This window comes from Neophocaena asiaeorientalis, unplaced genomic scaffold (genome assembly GCF_003031525.2).
Source record: "Neophocaena asiaeorientalis asiaeorientalis breed wild unplaced genomic scaffold, Neophocaena_asiaeorientalis_V1.1 scaffold684, whole genome shotgun sequence".
In the NCBI taxonomy this organism is placed as follows: domain Eukaryota; kingdom Metazoa; phylum Chordata; class Mammalia; order Artiodactyla; family Phocoenidae; genus Neophocaena; species Neophocaena asiaeorientalis.
Window position 1 is genome coordinate 7,448,167 of NW_020174048.1, and position 19,508 is coordinate 7,467,674.

At 39.3% G+C, this 19,508-nt stretch overlaps 1 protein-coding gene across 3 annotated transcripts; it reads left to right on the top strand.

The window, feature by feature from the left end:
- The first annotated feature begins 95 nt into the window (after nt 1-95).
- Nucleotides 96-11,196, top strand: POGLUT2 (protein O-glucosyltransferase 2). Of its 3 annotated transcripts, XM_024753985.1 has the most exons (10): nt 101-563; nt 1,793-1,998; nt 3,617-3,822; nt 3,998-4,075; nt 5,130-5,302; nt 5,422-5,659; nt 7,035-7,244; nt 7,943-8,032; nt 9,204-9,311; nt 10,956-11,196. In XM_024753985.1, exons 1-10 carry the CDS (start codon nt 382-384, stop codon nt 10,971-10,973), a joined length of 1,509 nt encoding a protein of 502 aa, XP_024609753.1. In that variant the 5' UTR covers nt 101-381; the 3' UTR covers nt 10,974-11,196. The 3 variants fall into 3 exon arrangements, 2 of the variants coding, with proteins under 2 accessions (XP_024609752.1, XP_024609753.1); XR_003004357.1 differs by lacking the exon at nt 10,956-11,196 and having other exon boundaries at nt 96-563; nt 7,035-7,249; nt 9,204-9,296; XM_024753984.1 differs by lacking the exon at nt 10,956-11,196 and having other exon boundaries at nt 97-563; nt 9,204-9,526.
- Nucleotides 11,197-19,508: the final 8,312 nt, after the last annotated feature.

Sequence of the window (19,508 nt, forward strand, 5' to 3'; positions counted from 1 at the left end):
GAGGAGGCCTTACTCAGTCCGGGCGGACGCGCGGGCCAATCCCCTCTCCGTGCACCTTGGGCTGGAACCTGAGACGCGTTCGACCTCAATGATGCTCCAGTTACAGAAGCAACACAAGTTTGTCATTATCCCGAGGAAGAGGAGCGGCGTGGTCCTTGCGCATTTCAGTAGAACTACTGGCACCTTTCAGCTGGACAAGCCAGCGCCCCGGTTGTGACCTTTCCGGGGAGACCCACGCGCCTGCCCAGCACAGCAAAGGATCCTACTTGGAGCCGCGTCTGCTGCTGCGATCGGCCGACGTGCCCCTGCCGGAGCCGCGGCTGGTTCCGTCCACCTCTTCCGCTTCATTTATCTGTGGATCATTTTGAGTCCATCTTGTAAATGTTTAGCACTTTGCTGCTTTACTGCTTCTTTCTGGGGACAGTTCCAGCACTGGCCGAGACCGGCGGAGAGAGGCGACTGAGCCCGGAGAAGAGCGAAATATGGGGACCCGGGCTCAAAGCAGCTGTGGTCCTTCCCGCGCGCTATTTCTACATCCAGGCGGTGGACACATCAGGAAATAAGTAAGTCGAGCAATGGCTCCCTGACTATTTTGGAATACAGTTAAAACTTACTGGTTTTCCCCTTAAGTTTTGTTCGCCCAAGAACTTGTTTCTGCACAGCAGTTTAAAATCCAGGACATTTGGGTGCTATTCACATCTGGTTTTAACTGTTCTCCCCATCCAATCAATTTTTCTCTGTAGCTTTACAAATAATTTCGAATTAGCTCTTCTCCTGGCTATTTTGATAGGGATTTCCCCATGGCTGGGGAACAAACTCCTGTACTTGGCTGAAAGTACTCTTTCTAATTATTTTTGCATAAACTGTTATAAGGAATTTAAACCCAGTTGTTAGAAACTGCTTGGTTGCACCTTTCTCTGTTTTCAGGTGGACCTCTGCAGGTAAGCAGGTTTTGAAACTCAAAAGAAAAATAAAGCACTATTTGAAACTTTAGAGTTGAGGGGGAACGTATCAAAATATGAATCTTCTATGTTTGTTACAACTTTATTTCATTCCACTGAATTCAACGGTTAAAAGTATACTTGAAATTTATTTGTAGAATTCACTTCTGAAATGATTGTCTTTTTCTTTAATTGGTGGATGCTGACTGTGTGTATTTTGTAGGCAGAAAATCTTGGGACTAAGAAGTTTCCCAAAGGAAAGGAGAGTTATAAATTTTGTCACTTGTCTATAAATAGTACGATTGGGGAAACTAAATACCATCTTAATCGTAACAGCCAGAGCACTCACTCCAAAAAAAACTTTTGTACAATGTCACTTGGGTGATATACTACCTACTAGCTTTTGCCCGTGGCTGAGCATGATTTATAATACTGATTCTTTTAAAAAAAATCTTTGAGAGAGATTTTTCAGAAAATCATTATCTTTAGAGGCACCATTTCATCACAAATTTCCAGATGGGCATGAAATAAATAGTAGGTTGATAAGACTATTTTTATATATGAAATGCATAAGTATGTTCTATGTTTACATAAATTAGTAGTCAACATATCTCCTTGCAATTTTCTAATAAAACTGTTTTATGTTATCTTGGCCATTGTAATCCTCTTCTTTTTTTCCTCTCTGATCCATCCTATTCATTCTGGTACTAAAAGCATAAGGAAAAAGAAACAAGCATATGTTAGGGGGAGAATGTGGAGGAGAATAGGAAGGTTCACAGACTAGAGAACATAATCTTTGCACAGTTGTTTCTTAAAATAATCTTTATATCTCATTGTTCTTCCCATCACAGATTCACATATTCTCCGGGTGAAAAGGTGTTCCAGATTAAAATCTCAGCCCCAGATGAGCAATTCACTAGAGTGGGCGTCCAGATTTTAGACCGAAAGGATGGGTCCTTCATAGTAAGATACAGAATGTATGCAAGCTACACAAATCTGAAGATAGAAGTCAAATTCCAAGGTCAACATGTGGCCAAGTCTCCATATATTTTAACAGGTAATTTGGAACATAATTTTAACACAGCAGTATTTGAACACAATAATACATGTCATTTGATCAACAAAAACAAGTTAGTTAGCGTGGTATTTTTTTCACTAAAAGAAAAAAATAGACATTTCCTACTTGAAAGCTAAATTGAGAGTCCTGGTAAAAGAGAGAAATGCATGATTCAAATGGAAGTTACAATTTGCTAAAGAGGAAAGAACATATTAATAGAGAATTTGCTCCCTAAAGGCACAACATTAGCAAGAACAATCAAGCTATATATACGGTCGTCGATGGGGCTTTCTTAATTAGAGATATATGACTTAAGTAACTGATGAGTGTTATTGAAATTTGGTCGGTCACTTCAGGAAGAAAGAGGACTTGATGGGAGAGCGGGGGAATTGACTGTGGGGTTTTTTTTTGTTTTGTTTCAGTGCTATTTTCCAGAGAAATTCTGTTTTCTTATACAGGATAAGAGTACAACTTTCTTACCTAGAGCCATATCATTCCCTCTCAGCAGAGACAGTACCCTAAAATATTAGAGAAGCAGGGTATATACAGACACATGAATCTTCCTTGTCTCCCTGCTCCACGAAAGGCAAACATTTTTCTAGAAAGTGCCTCCATTTCTTCCCCACACTCCACCAGGACCACACAGTACCATATAACCTGCCAACCTTAAAAGATGTCCCATTGTCTACTACTGCCTGGGTCAGGTGACAATCTGAGACTCATAGAAATAAATGACAGTGAAATCTCAATTCAGATTCTATATTACGTTAGTATTATTTCTACAAACATGTAATTAATTCATTATAATATTAATGAAATGGGTGTTTTGAGGATTACTTTGCTTCTTTATATTTTCTTTAAAAAAATATATTATACTAAACATAGTAGGGGTGTTTTATTTATTTGTATTGGTTTTATTTGTTTGCTTTTTGTTTTTGCCTCACCTCAAGGCTTGCAGTATCTTAGTTCCCCCACCAGGGATCGAACCCAGGCCCCGGCAGTGGAAGCGTGGAGTCCTAACCACTGAACCACCAGGGAATGCCCATTTGTATTGTTACTTATGATGATTTATCCATTGAGAAAAGTACCTTAGACCCTTTAAGAACTAGTTTGTATAATAGACCATTGAAATATAAATTTCTATCATTTTGTCTTTCATTAAAACAGGTATACTCCTCTGATATCCTTTTACCAATGTTTGGTTATTCTTAAGTACACAAAACATAAAGAGTAATGCTTTGCCATACAGCAGAAGCTAACACAACATTGTAAAGCAATGATACTCCAATAAAAATTAATTAAAAAAAAAAAGAGTAATGGACTATGGTAGCCACTTAGAGCAAAAAGTAGCACCGTTGGCTTTCTTTTGAACTCATGCCAAGTGGGCCTGACTGTGAAAATATCATAACACCTAGCTGTGAAGAGCGGTTAGAAGAGACTTAACTTGAGATACAGCAGGGTAATAAAAATGTTTTTCTTTTTAAAATATGTTTTCCATCAAATTGCCCTCCCCATCTAAATAGGCAAAACTTGTAAAGTCATATTACGAATATTTGTTACATGTTTCAAATGCTGAGTGAAATTATTACTGTATACTTTGTTCCTTGTGTGTAATTAGGGCCAGTTTACCATGAGAATTGTGACTGTCCTTTGGAAGACAGTGCAGCCTGGCTATGGGAGATGAACTGCCCAGAAACCATTACTCAAATTCAGAGAGATCTGGCACATTTCCCTACCATTGATCCAGAAAAGATTGCAACAGAAATCCCGAAAAGATTTGGACAAAGACAGAGCTTGTGTCATTATACCTTGAAGGATAACAAGGTACAATTCATGACTGAGGGTTTCTTGCCTTAGTGATTTTTTATTTTGACCATTTGGCTACAACTAGCTACATAGTTTTATTAAAAATCATTCTGCAGATCATTGTGATAAGATTGATGTCAGTGAAGTCAGTGGGTACTCTTAGACAAACAGTAAACATTCAATTCTCTTCCAGGTTTATATCAAGACTCACGGTGAACATGTAGGTTTTAGAATTTTCATGGATGCCATACTACTTTCTTTGACTAGAAAAGTAAGTATTTCTTTTCTTAGATATATAATAGACGATTTGAGCCCAGGTTTTACACTATAATTTTTCAAAATAAAAATAATAACAATACCAGGGTTGTTCTATTCTGGACCCTTAGGTACTATATACTATTCTGAAGTTTTATGTCAGGTAGTATACCTGTATTAGTCTCCTAGGGATGCTGTAACAAAGTACTGTAAACTGGGTGGTTAAAAACAACAATTTGTTCTCTCACCATTCTGGAGGCTAGAAGTCTGAAATCAAGGTGTCAGCAGGGCAGTGCTTCCTCTAAAACCTATAGGGGGGATCCTTTCTTGGCTCTTCCTAGTTTCTGGGGGTGCCCGGCCATCCTTAGTGTTCCTGGTTTGCAGCTGCATCACTCCGCTCTGTTGTCACATGGTGTTATCCTTGTGTGTTTTGACATCTTCATCTCTTCTCACAAGGACACCAGTCATATTGGATTAAGGGTCCACCCTAGTCCAGTAGGATCTCATCTTAACTAAATACAACTGCATCAGCCCTATTTCCAAATAAGGTCATTCTGAGATACTGGGGTTTAGGACTTCAGCATATCTTTTGGGGGGGATACACTCAACCCCAAACAGTATATTATAGATGAAAATACCTGGGACTTACCTGGTGGTCCAGTGTGTAAGACTCCGCGCTCCCAGTGCAGGCGGCCTGGGTTCGATCCCTGGTTGGGGAACTAGATCCTGCATGCATGCCACAACTAAAAGACCCCGCATGCCGCAATGATGATCCCACGTGCCTCAATGAAGATCCTGCATGCCGCAACTAAGACCCAGTGCAGTCAAAATAATAAATAAATAAGTAAATATTTTTAAGAAAAGAAGATACTTTACAGTAAAATTATTTTGGTACTAAACCTACTTTCTAAACCTACTTTGAGCCTAAAGGAGAATTGCCATATGCTGAATCCTGTCCCTGGGTGTAGTGTGCTTTAGCAGGGTTTTAGTGGAGTTTTGACAATGATAGTGAAATGGCTGATATGAAAAACTATACCATCATTTTAACCATCTTGGCTTTCTTTTCCTAGGTGAAGATGCCCGATGTGGAGTTTTTTGTTAATTTGGGAGACTGGCCTTTGGAAAAAAAGAAATCCGATTCAAACATCCATCCGATCTTTTCCTGGTGTGGCTCCACAGATTCCAAGGATATTGTGATGCCTACCTACGACTTGACTGACTCTGTCCTCGAAACCATGGGCCGGTGAGAGACGGGTCCCAGACGACCCAGAGCCTTGGTTTTCTTTCCTTGGTGAGTTCTTTCCCAACAACCCTTGCAATGTGATGGTTTGGGAGAAAAATCTGTTGCACTCTGTCTTCCAGAGTCAGTCTGGATATGATGTCTGTGCAAGCCAACACAGGTCCTCCCTGGGAAAGCAAAAATTCCACAGCTGTCTGGAGAGGGCGAGACAGCCGAAAAGAGAGACTTGAGTTGGTTAAACTCAGCAGAAAACACCCGGAACTCATAGATGCTGCTTTCACCAACTTTTTCTTCTTTAAACACGATGAAAGCCTGTATGGTCCCATTGTGAAACACATTTCATTTTTTGATTTCTTCAAGGTATGACATCATCCGTGGCCAATCCTTTGTGTTTTTCCAAATACCTGCATTTGGGGGCGGGAAATCAAGGCCTGTAAATTTCAGGGGTGAGAGAGGTGAGCACAACATTTTAGGAACAGTGAGGAATGGAGCCCCGGGGACTAACCAGTTCCTAGGGGGGAAACCTGGGGTGTACTCAGTACCTAGACCTGATATTAAATATGCACCACAGGAGCTTGGGACCTGGGTAGAGCTATAATTTTCCCCCCAACTGACCCTCAAGAAAAGCATATTTTAGCTCCAAATCCTTTTTTATTAATAAATACATGTAAGTAATTTAAAAAATATTTCTCCCCAGAGCCATAGCATCATAATAGACTAAAGAAGAAATATAAACCAGATGTCTCTTATTGGGCCTTCTGGTAGGGAAATGACTTGGAATCCATCCAAACATTCTGCCCAGGAACTCTGGGGATGCTACACACTTTCTGTGTCTAGAATGTGGATTGTTCCTGTTTCCCCAGTATGGATCCTTTCTCTGACAATTCCCCTTTTTCAAGCAGTGGGATGCTGCCCTGATCTCTAGACCACTGAGGGGTTTTGAAGCCCCATGGGGTGAGCAGGGAAAAGTGGGCCAAAAAGTAGTCAGCTGTCTCCTGCAGGTGGGAAGGCCAGTGATTAGCTGTCTGTGCTGTAAATGGCCTGATTTTCTTTTGATGGGTTACCTGGTACGAGGAAGACCTAAAGAAGGCCATATGTTGAATTGTCTGTGTTTCTTCCACATGCATATCACAGAAATTTTGGAAAGAAATGGGAGATTTGATACCAAATCAAATCTGATACCAGCCATCCCTCCTCAGAGGGTGTTTTATCAGACCTTTGCTTTCTTTCTACCTGTTGAATTTGCTACAGCTAAAGACTGTTGACTACCACAGTGCTATAAATATTTTGATTCATAGGTGTTCTTGCCCCAGAGCTTGTTAATTTCATTAAAACTTGCATGTGGCCACCTGATGTTAAAAGGTAACACGGCATAGAATGTGCCATCGTGAGGTGCTCACGTGCCATCAAGAAAGTAGTAAATGGATTACAGAGTCACGATAAATCTACCTTTCCTTAGGTTGTAGCCTTAGGACAACAGTTTTATAATTTTATTGGCTGCCCCACCATTAGCCTTGTGGACCCTTTTTGAAACTTGGGGGAACATCAAAATGTTAGAGCCCTTAGCTCTAGGTCAGCATGTTATATATAATAGCGCTTACTAAGTGGTGGAGGCCATGGGCAAAATCTGGCCAGTTTGTATCTGAGGTTTGATGTGTGGAAAGAGAAGGAGAATAAAGAAGAGTGGGAAAAAGGAAATTTAATGGAGGTTCTTCTACTTTACTGCTGTTTGCAGCATAAGTATCAGATAAACGTCGATGGCACCGTTGCAGCTTATCGCCTACCGTATCTGCTAGTAGGTGACAGTGTGGTGCTGAAGCAGGACTCCATCTACTATGAACACTTTTATAATGAACTGCAGCCCTGGAAACACTACATTCCAGTTAAAAGCAACCTGAGCGATCTCCTAGAAAAACTTAAATGGGCAAAAGATCACGATGAAGAGGTAAGGTCAGTCTCTTTGTACCCCAGTTATCATGGGTTCATTTTCAATGTCTTGTGCCTGGAAAGCATTCGGGATGCTTAGATGTAGACCCTTACCTGTAAATGGGAAGCCACCTCCCCGCGGATAGCACAGATCCCTTCAGGGTAAACACAGGCATTGTGGCTTGGATTAGCTGTCCACTCTGCACGTGACACAAAAAGCTAAACCTTGGCCTTGATTATGCTCTCTCCTTTAGTCAGTTTGATTTGAGCCCCAAGCACTGCCTCACCTCACCTAGCAATATGAAAATGAAGATGGCCAGCCTGGCAGGAGGAAAAACTAACTGTGCTCTGGATTAAAATGAGGGATTGCGTGAAAGAAGCATCAAACTAACTGTCTGCTGAAAATTGTTAAGGCAGTGCATTAAGCATCTTACATTTACTTTGCAAAGTCATTGTTAGTTCAATTATTGTATGCCTTTTCTCCCCAAGAGAGGCCAATTCTAGAAGGCCCAATATGACTTCTCAAACTTTCGAGTCTTAAAATCGTCCCTTTGATTTGAACAAACATACTCTGTTAAATGTTCCCTTTACCTCACAAGACCCCAAAGATATTTTTTCCACTATTGTCCCACTAAAATGTCCTCTGAAGATCAGTTAGCGTATGTCTGTATGGGGAAAAATATGTTTCATGAAAGCATATTATTCTTGTTCCCACAGGCAAAGAAGATAGCAAAAACAGGACAAGAATTTGCAAGAAATAATCTCATGGGTGATGACATATTCTGTTATTATTTTAAGCTTTTCCAGGTCAGTATTTTCTAAGAAAATAGACATACTTGTAATTGGTCATGTTAGTAGCAAGTAATATTTCACTTAACAATTTCTAATAGTATATTCATTAAGGAGATATATGTATACCTCTGTAGGCAAAAATCAGGGATAAATATTAAATAATAATGAAAATAGTAGAAAGCCAAAGATTAGCTAATGGAGAATGCTACAACCTTAAAAGAAAAGTATTAATGTTAGAACCATGCGGTATGTGGTTAGAAAATTGGCTTCTGATCCTACAGAGTTACTGGGCGTGGATTCACATTTCCTCTCTGTACAATATTGCTGCTGCCTTACCATTTCTTTTTCTATACAGTGCAAGGTATGTTTGGACCTGTTGTGCTGACCCCATGTGGGCCGTGACTTTTCTTGGAAATTGTTTTTATGGACCTACCCATTTAGGCATTGTAATTAGAGCATATCTGACAATTTGAAAAGTTCTTTTTTTAAAAAAAATGCAGTAGTAAACAAGTAATTGGCTAATAATAGTACTAGATCTAAGTTAAGATTTTTTAAATTCAGAATTGCAGATATTGAGCCCCGTGTCTTAGGCTGTGCTGCAGAACAAAGTTTGTCATTCCTGGTCCCTGCCCCCTTTATAACCTTTCCTGGGGGATGGTGAAGTATGTAAACTGAAGAAGGAGCTGGGGGGACGTACTATTTGAATTCCTAAAGAGCCACAGGGTAGAGTTCATTCATTCAACTCACATTTTTCGAGCCTAAGCACCTCGGCCAGAGCTTAGCCCAGAGCAAGCACATGATGAATGAAGATAGGACTGAGGCTGTACCAGCCATGGTGGGTCAGGCAGAAATAGTCTGTCCTCAGATTCTCAGTCTAGGGAAGATGGGAAGCACAATTATTTTCGCTACGTGGCAGAAGGTCAAAAAAATATATACCGTACGAGTCATATCAGTGAAGCGTAGACTAAGGAGTGGTCCCTTAGAAATAGGCAGCCAGTGCCCAAAGGTCAGCCGCCTCTCAGAAGCTCTGTTGTTGGGCTTTTAAGGGGAATATGGAGGACCTTGCATATCACAACTTGACATTTGAGTTAAGTGGACTGTGTTCTAGCGGACTCTGGCGTATCTAATTTGGTAAGTGGATGTTAAGTGATATATAAGACATGTTTTTGTATTGTTTCCTATACAGGAATATGCCAGTTTACAAGTGGGTGAGCCCCAAATCCGGGAGGGCATGAGGAGGGTAGAACCACAGACCGAGGATGACCTCTTTCCTTGCACATGCCATACAAAGAAGGTAACCAGAACTCACCTTCTAGCCAGTGTCAGAGTAAGAACTAACAGTGATCCAACTCTTCATTCATTCCTTTCCTCGTTCAGTCAGGCAACAGCTACCTGAATTCCTCCTGGAGCCTCCAAGCAATTCATTCTAGTAGAGGCAGATAAAATAGATCCCAACAAGGCAAAAGACAAGCGCCAAGATGCAGTGAAGTGAGCTCTCAGCAAAGCGGAGGGAAGCCATTTTTACTGTGAGAATTCAGATCATGTGGCATTTGAATAGATGTTTACAGTTTGAAAAGTGTTTTCACACCTATCATCTAAGAGCTTCATTTCCTTGTGAGATCGTTTCTGCAGAGCTCGTCATCCCAGTTTAGGGATGGAAAAACGTATAACCATCATTATTCATGTTAACATTCATGTAAAAGCAATCTCGGTTGATACCACTACATACTGATTTTGTTTATAAAAGGCAGATGCACATATGGACTTGGCAGGCTGAAGAGGACCTTAGAGATCACCCAGTAAATGCCTTCATTTTATAGTTAACAAAACCGAGCCCAAAGAAGAGTTTAGCTCAGAATCATCTATCTGGATTATAGCAAAGCAAGAACCAAAAACCAGTGTATCACCTTCAAATTGTGTGCATAATAAGACAGTGTGATGGCTTGGGGGGGGCGGTGATTGTAGGTATTTTTCATTTGAAGGAATATATACTGTATAAAGTTATTATATGTATTATATGTATATATAAAATATGCTGGCTTGACATTATTTTAAGCAACAGCATCATGTCTCTGAACGGACAAACTCAGAACTGTGGCATTGGAACCAAAGTTGAGAGCCCAGATTTGGCAATTATTACGTCCGCCTCTCAAGCGGGTTTAAAAGGAATAAGAAAACTACCAGCCCCGATGGCGTGATGGAGCCACACCTCATCCAAGTTCACAGATTGTTAAATATTTAGGAATTTTTCACAGTGGTTAAATTTTGGTAGCTTGGAATCCACGTGGTGGAAGTATTTACACCATGACAACAGTACATGCTACAAATCAGTTTTGGGTGTCTGTTCCGTTTTGGGGGGGAACTGATTGGCCACCAACTGGCTCTCAGAAGTGGTGCATCATCAGCATTAATTCCTCTCAGTGCTGCAAGGCCATAAAATCAGTGAAAGCCAGTGACAAAACAGAAATTTCCAGACTCGAAACGTGCTCCCACATGGAGTTAGTGATTTGATATCAGAACGCTTCTGTTGGCTCCAAATGAAAGTGGGCAGCTCCCTTTCTCCACTCCTCTTTTTAAATTTTTATCTCTAAGTGACTTTGAGGGGTGCCAGATGATTCCCCAGATTCATAGCACTTAGGGACTAGAATGATAGCTTTGTTTATATTTTGCCCATTGTCTACTCTAGCCGTTCACTGATACCATTCATAACACAAGCCTTTTACCATAATACAGACCCTTAGATGTTCAGGTTCCCCACCAATGTGACTTTACCCTTGGGTGATTCCAAATAATAGTCCTAAAAGCCTCTAGCAATAACTTGGCTTTTTTTCCCCCCTTCTTTCATCTTTAGGGGAAAATAATTAATAGACTAACGTAAGCCTTCTTGACTCGTAGAAGACTTCCTGATGGCTCTAAATATTTTGTTTCTTAATTGCAGACCAAAGATGAACTCTGATACGCAAAATACCTTTCCTTCAAATAATGGTGCTCTGAAGACTCTTCTTAACTGAAAAGAAGAAGACTGTCTTTTAAATATTAATTCCATGGACAATATAAAATCTGCTCTGTGATTGCCTGGATTATGAAGATATGTTTCTTCTTATTATTGCAGTATTCCCATGACTGACCTTTAAAGCACATTTTTAGAATTTTATAATAAAAGCACTTTTATTTTAAAAGGCTGTGTTGTGCTAATTGTTAGCTGTGTTTGGACCATGGAGCCTTAAAAAGAGGGTGTCTGGGTCCTGGACTCAGAGTGAAGCGTCACAGAGCCACCACCTACCCACACACAGGGTTTACATGAGAAAGCAATAAACCTCCGTCTTTTTTTTTTCTTAAAGATTTTTTTTATGTGGACCATTTTTAAAGTCTTTATTGAATTTGTTACAATATTGCTTCTGTTTTTTTATGTTTTGGTTTTCTGGCCGCGAGGCACGTGGGATCCTAGCTCCCCGACCAGGGATCAAACCCACATCCCCTGCATTGGAAGGCGGACCTCCAGGGAAGTCCCTAAACCTCTCTCTTATTTACACTATTATTTTGGATAATCAGTCCCTCACAGCCAAACCTAATTCTAACTAATACATCTTCCAAGGCTTTTCTTAATCTGGCCTCTGCCTGTATCTTTAATCAAATCTCTTACAGCTTCCTAATATGTACCCTGTAGTCCAGCAAAATCAATCCCTGTTCCTTCTGTGCCTTGTTCCTTACCTTCCTTGTACATGCTTCCCCTTGGTCTGGAATGCCATGACCCTCTTCTTCCTCTGGCTTAGATATCCTTCAGTGCTCATTGCAGGAATCACTCCCCTGAATCTCTCCATCTGTGTACTTGTATTGTTGTCTCTTCCCTGCTATGTGGTCATGATCTAAATTGTAGTCTCTCTCCCTGACCACATGTTAAGCAACTTGATAACAGAGACCGTGCTCTTCTTCTGTTTCATACTGTGCCTGAAACTAGAAAGATGCAATAAGTATTGAATGGATGAATGAATGACTGAACGAAAATTACCCTGAAATGTGATTAAGAGAATTAAAAAGGAACTTGAAGTCCTAACACTGAACAGTAGCATATGGCCCACAAATTCCTAATTGTTTCCCTTCTACCCATCTTCCAGTTAAATAATGTTATACATTTTTTAAATTGTGGAATGTTTCACATATACAAAAGTATATAAAACATAAACCTCCAGCTTAAAAATAATTATAAGAACACACTCATGTAACTACTGAAAAAGAATCCTGAACCTTCTTGGCCCATCTGTGCATTTCCTTGTAAAGTCTAGTCTGCTGGCGATTCTTGGTGTTCCCTGGCTTATGGACACATCCCTCCAATCTTTGCCTCTGTCATCACATGGTCTTTCCCTCTGTCTCCGTATCTTCTCCTTTTCTGTCTCTTATAAAGACACTCGTCATTGGATTTAGGGCCCACTCTTAAGTCTAAGATGATTTCATCTTGGGAGTTTCAATTACATATGCAAAGACCCTGTTTCTAAGTAAGGTCACATTTCAAAGTAGTCAGGTTAGGACTAGGACAACTCTTTGGGGGAGCCACTATTTACCCACTACATCTTCTAAAAACAATCCTTTTGAAACTAAGAACAACAAGGATTCCCATCATCACACACTCCATTCCACTTAATGCTGGAAGTCTGAGCTAACACAGTAAATCTAGAAAAGAAGTAGAAAGTTGAGGATTGAAAAACAATAAAATTATCATTAAAAGCAGATGATAGGGGACTTCCCTGGTGGTGCAGTGGTTAAGACGCTATGCTCCCAATGCAGGGGGCCTGGGTTTGGGTTCAATCCCTGGTCAGGGAACTAGATTCCACATGCATGCCACAACTAAGGAGCCCGCCTGCCACAACTAAGACCCAGCGCAAACAAATAAATAAATATTAAAAAGAAGAAAAACAGGTGATAGGCTATGGTACACAGAAAATCCAAATGAATCTACAGATAAGTTGTTGGAATTAACAAGAAAAGTTGGCATTTGTTGGGCTTCCCTGGTGGTGCAATGGTTGAGAATCCGCCTGCCAATGCAGGGGACACAGGTTCGATCCCTGGTCTGGGAAGATCCCACATGCCGTGGAGCAACTAAGCCTGTGCACCACAATTACTGAGCCTGTGCTCTAGAGCCAGCGAGCCACAACTACTGAGTCAGCGAGTCACAACTACTGAGCCTGCATGACACAACTACTGAAGTCCACATGCCTAGAGCCCGTGCTCTGCAACAAGAGAAGCCACAACAATGAGAAGCCCACTCACCGCAACAAAGACCCAACGCAGCCTAAAATAAATAAATTTATTTTTTTTTAAAGTTGGCATTTGCTAAATACAAAACTAGTATATAAAATTCACTTGTATTTTAATATACCAGCTAGTAACAGAAATAAAAATGTTTAAGGTAAAATTTACAGTAGCTCTGAAAACTATGACATAATTATTTCAGGAATTAAATCTTGCAAAAATGCCCAAGATCTTTATAGAGAAAATTATGAAATCTCTTTAAAAAGTAGTTAAATCGAAAGATGTTACATGTCCATGGATTGGCAGACTCAATATTAAAGATGTCAACTTTCCCCAACATAATATAGAGTCAATGTATTCCCAATCTAAATGTACTCTGCCCCTTTTTCCGTGGAACTTTATAAAATTTCCTTTAAAATGTATGGACCTGCAAATCCAAGAAAAATTAAACACTTTTGAGGAAGTATGAATTGCAAGAACTTTCCCACCATATAGCAAGACACTTCATAAAGCTATAGAATTTGAGACCGTGTGATACTGCTGCAGGGACAGAAAAAAATAGAGCAATACCTGAGAGCGGTGCATAAACAGACTGGACACTTGATCTGTGATCCAGAACTACAGAGAGTTGGAAATAGGGTGCACATTTCAGTGAATGGAGCTGGGACTGTGTAGTATATTAATGATTCTGATTCCAATTTCAATGTGTGGCGGTTCTCCCCACACCACCAGGCTACTTTCCAACACCCGTTGGGTGTCCAACAATTCAACTCAATTCTGACACTCTCTACCCAGAGATAGCATCAGATTCCTCAGGTTAACGGCTCAGTCCTTCACTTCAGATGCCAATCACAGGTCCAGGCTGCCACCTGTGCTTCCAGCCAACTGGCCATAAATCAGAGGTGCTCACAACATGGGTTCAGTTAATTTGCTAGAGCAGCTCACAGGACTAAGGAAACCAGGTTAGTCACTAGACTACCAGTTTATTACAAAGGATATTAGAAATATAAAAACATCCAGATGAAGAGATATACAGAGCAAGGGCCAAAGCAAAGGAGCTTCTGTCCTCATGGAGTTTGGGGCCAGGCTTAATGACTTGTGGAAGCATCTAGGTCACCAACCTGAAAATTCTTCAAACTCCACCCTTTTTGGTTTTTATGGAGCCTTCATTACATAGGCATGATTGATGAAATCATTGGCCAGCCCCCTCCCTTCCCCAGAGCAGGATAGGAGGATGCTAAAAGTTCCAACACTCTAATCACATAGTTGTTTCTCTTGGCAACCAGCTCCCATCTTTTGGTACTTTCCAAAAGTCAACTCATTAACATAACAAAAGACCTCTTCATTGCTCTGTTACTTCAGAAATTCCAAAGATTTTAGGAGCTCTGTGTCAGAAATAGGACAAAGGAAGACAAAATACATATTTCTTATTATAAATCATAATGTCACAGATATTCATATATGGAAGAAAAACAATTGGATACCCAGCATACACTCTATCCAAAGATAATTCCAGGAGGGTTAGTGACAAAAGGCAAAACATAATATAGGTGGGCTTCCCTGGTGGTGCAGTGGTTAAGAATCCACCTGCCAACGCAGGAGACATGGGTTTGAGCCCTGGTCTGGGAAGATCCCACATGCCTTGAAGCAGCTAAGCCCGTGAGCCACAACTACTGAGCCTGTGCTCTAGAGCCCACGAGCCACAACTACTGAAGCCTGCGTGCCACAACTACTGAAGCCTGCATGCCTAGAGCCCGTGTGCCACAACTACTGAAGCATGCGTGCCGCAACTACTGAAGCCTGAGCACCTAGAGCCCGTGCTCCGCAACAAAAGAAGCCACCACAATGAGAAGCCAACGCACCGCAAGGAGGAGTGGCCCCCCTCGCTGCAACTACAGAAAGCCCACGTGCAGCAACAAAGACCCAACGCAGCCAAAAATTAATAAATTAATTAATTAAAAAATATATATTTGTAATTAGCAAAGAGGCTGTCTCTGAATTATAGTAGTATAATAGAAGTATGATGGCAGCTGCAGTGGCAGAAGAATTATTAATTCCTTCACTTTGTGGCTCTGATAAATTAAGCCTTATAACATTATCAAAAAATGCCAACTCCAGAAGTCTCTGGAACATGTGTTTCTCATTGTACAAAACTGTTTTTCTTTACCCTGAGAAGGTTGCCATTTTAATCCGTCACAGTGGCACTTCCATAAATGGCCCGTATGTTCATTGGACCTCAGATGACATATTAGCATAGCAGGAATTCCTCTGTCAACACTGCCTCTTATAAAAATAAGTGAAAAGTAGGTTCTGACAGGATGGTGTTCATACTATATCTCTGCTTGTCTTATAAATCTTCTGTTTAAATGAACAGAGTTGAGATTCCAATAAGGAACTCAGGAGAACTGACTTTGGTTGTTGAACTTGGAGTCTGTGACCTATTGATGGATGATTAACTTGACAAGTCTCCTCTGTCAGTGTGTTTCAAAGTTTGTTTTAGAGAACCAGATTTTCAGTTTGAACATTTGAATTAGGGTCTAAGAAATTGAATTGAAAGCTTCATATGCTCATATAAACGTACATAAATTTTTCCCTCCTCAAAAACATTTTTCTGTAACAATTTTTCACTCAGCAATAAATCATGGCTCTCTTTCCATAATCTTACATTTTTCTTAAGAAGAATATTTTGGATATGAAGAGAGGACGTGGCTGTAAAGGTGTGGTGTAAGGGTTGCTTGTGATTATAGATCAGTCCCATATTTTCATTAGAGAGCTGGCTACATAAATATACACATATGATAAAACTACATAGAGCTACGCACACACACACATACACACATGTGCACCTGAATGCATATATAGTTGTTGAAATCTGAATAAGCTCTGTGAATTGTATAATGTCAAGCAAACTCCTGGTTTTGATACTTTTTTAACTTCCCATGAATATATAATTATTTCAAAATGAAATTTTATTTTTAATAAAATTTCAAAAGTAATACATGCTCATAATAACAAAAAATCAACTTCTTCCAATCCCTACTTGCTTCTCAGTAGAACACCTGTTAAAAAGTAGATTTTCAGACATTTTTTGGATCCATAAACTTGGAGGTTAGGTCCATCAAGGACCCAGATCACAATAATTTATCTTCTCCATCCTTTCTACTAGGTAGGAAGGATTGTTTCTAATTTTCAGCTCTCCTAAAAAGAAGGCTGCCTGCTGGTAGTACGATGGGATAAATTTCTCAAAGTGAATTACTGAAACAATGGGTAACTTAAATGTTTATAGATAAAGCAAAACAGAGAGGGACTATACAAACTATTCTCCCATTACTAGGGTTTTAAAATCCCATTTTTCTATATAGTCAGAAACACTAGGTATTATTCATCTTTTTCATTTTTGTCAATTTGAATACAAAAATTGTTTTTTAAAATATTTCCCTGATTATTTATGAAATTGACTATCTTTTTTTTTCCTTGTCTTTGACTTTTCGGCCTTGTCAAATTTTCAATTTTTAAATTTTTTTCTTACTGACTGTTTTCAACTCTTTATATATTGTGGACATCAACACTTTCTATTATGTTTGCTGCAAATGTCTCCCAGTCTTTTTTGTCCTTTGACTTTGCTCACAATGCCTATATAAATATAGATGTTCTTAATTTTTACGTGGTCAGATCTGTCCATTGTTACTTTATAATTTCTTGGCTTTGCATCTGACATAGAAAGACCTTCTCACCTTGAAATATAAAAAACATTTTCCTAATTATTTTAAAATATGATCCTGTAAATTTTTAGGATCTTTTGATAGCAGTAAAGATCCCTTCTTACTGTTCTTCTTAAGATTGTTCTCAAATTTTTTTGTCTATTCTTCCAGTTGAACTTTAAAATCACTGTAAAAATTCCAAGTGAAATTTCATTAATTTGAATGGTTGATGAAACTTAAATGTCTATTGTGTTTTCCTATCAGGAAAGTGGTGCATATTTCTATTTATTCAGGTCTTTTTTGGAGAGGGGGGTGTCTCTTAAGTAAAATTTTATGTTTTTTCATATAAGATCTTGAATGTTTTACATTATGTTTTTTCTTGGGCAGTTTCTACAATTGTTTCTGTTTTGCTTAGGCTTTTTAAAAAAATTATATTTTTCTAGCTAGTTATTTAATGTGTTTAAGAAAACTGTAGATTTTTCTGTCCTGTACCCAACTACATACTGCACTATTTTATCAGATCTAATAAACTTCGCTTGATTTTCTCAAAGAATCATGACAGTGTATCTTCTTTACCATATTTATCATTTTACTTATTTTCCAGCCTTATCAGATTGAGTGGGACTTCTAGCACAATGTTGAATAATTGTGGTGATAACAAACATTCTTACCTTGTTTCAGACTACAGTGGTGCATTCGTCAGGGTCCTCCAGAGAAACAGCCATTAGGTTGTGTGTATACAGAGAGATTTAAGGACTGGCTCACGCCTGATTATGAAGGCTGGCAAGTCCACAATCTGCAGTTCAAGTCTGAAGGCTGTCACGCTGGAATCCTAGGAAAGACCTATGTTGCAGTTCGAAGCGGAAGGCTGTCTGCTGGCAGAATTCCCTCTCACACTGGGGACGTCAGTCTTTTGTTCTCTTCAGTCATTCGACACATTGTGGAGGGCAACCTGCTTGACTCAGAGTCCACTGATTTCAGTGTTAATCTCATCCCACAGCACACAGAAAATCCAGAGTAATATCTGGCCACATATCTGGGCCCCTTGGCCCAAACAAGTTCACACATAAAAGTAACCATCACAAATGGATTTTATTCAACAAGTATTTATTAAGCACCTAATATGTGCCAGACATTGTATTAGGTTCTGGGCATACAACAGGGAACAGTCACTATCTCTTCTGAAAGAAGAATGAAATAAACCTGTAAAAATAAATAAATAAGCAGGACAATGAAGGACTGATAAATAAAACCAGTTATTACAGAGAGAAAGTGGGCTGGGTGGTGGTGACTACTTTAGACTGGGTGACCAAAGATGCTACTGATTTTTCACTGTTAAGCAAAATGTTTGTTATGATTTATCATAAACAACCGCTATTAAAATACGAAATTTCCAATTACTAACTTATTAAAAAGGAAGAGCATTAAAATCTTATTAAATGCTTTTTAGGCATCTATTTAAATGTTTGAGTTTTATTTTGGTTTGTTTTTGTTAAATTCGTAATGAATTACACTAATAGTGCTCTAATTTTGAAACATTGTAAAAACTCCATTATAAAAACTCCAAACATCTAATTATGTATTATTCTTTTAATCCATGGATGGATTAATTGTGCTAATATTTGGCTAAATCTGGCCCACCACTTGTTTTTGTACAGCCTGCAAGCTAAGAATGATTTTAACATTTTTAAATGGTTGGAAAAAATCAAAAGAATAATAATAATGATGATGATGACATGTGAAACTCATCTGAAATTGAAGTTTTGGTGTCCGCAAATAATGTTTTGTATTACTCTCCTATTGCTGCTGTGACAAAATACCACAAATTTAGTGGTTTAAAACAACACAAATTTATTCTCTTATAGTTCTGGATTTTAGAGTCTGAAATCAGTGCTTCTGGGATAATGTCAAGGTGTTCATGGGGCTGGGTCCCTCCTGAGGCTGAGGGCAGGATGCCTTTTCTGGCTTCTAGGGCCGCATTTCTTACATTTCTTGTCTTGTGGCCCCTTCCTGCATCTTCCCAGCCAGCAGCTGTGTCTTCAAATCTCTCACTGCTTCTGTCCTCACACTGCTTTCTCTCTCCCTGAGTGTTATAACAGTGTTATTCATAACAGTCAAATAGTGGAAAGAATCCAAATACCCATCTACTGGCAAATGGATAAACAAAATGTGGTTTACCCATAAAACTGAATACTATTCAGCAATAAAAAGAAATGAGTTATAAGAGGGAATAAAGTACTATTACATGCTACAGTATGGATGAATCTTGAGAACCTGATTCTGAGTGAAAGAAGCTAGCCATAAAAAGACCACATATTGTAGGAAATGCCCAGAAAAGGAAAATCTACAGACAGAAAGTAGGTTAGTGGTAGTCTGGGTTTAAGGGTAGAAGGCAATGAGCACAGTGTTCTTTTGGGGGTGATGTAAATGTTCTTAGATTATGGTGATAGCTGCCAATGGTTATAAATTTACCGAAAACCACTGAAAGGCACTCTTAAAGTGAGTGGCTTTTATGGCACGCAGATAAAGCCGTTTTTTAAAAT

Coding starts and splice junctions, on each gene's coding strand:
- POGLUT2 (XM_024753984.1), top strand. CDS start 382: ATGTTTAGCACTTTGCTGCTTTACTGCTTCTTTCTGGGGACAGTTCCA. Junction 564..1,792: donor GTGGACACATCAGGAAATAA/GTAAGTCGAGCA, acceptor TTCCCATCACAG/ATTCACATATTCTCCGGGTG. Junction 8,033..9,203: donor ATTATTTTAAGCTTTTCCAG/GTCAGTATTTTC, acceptor TTTCCTATACAG/GAATATGCCAGTTTACAAGT.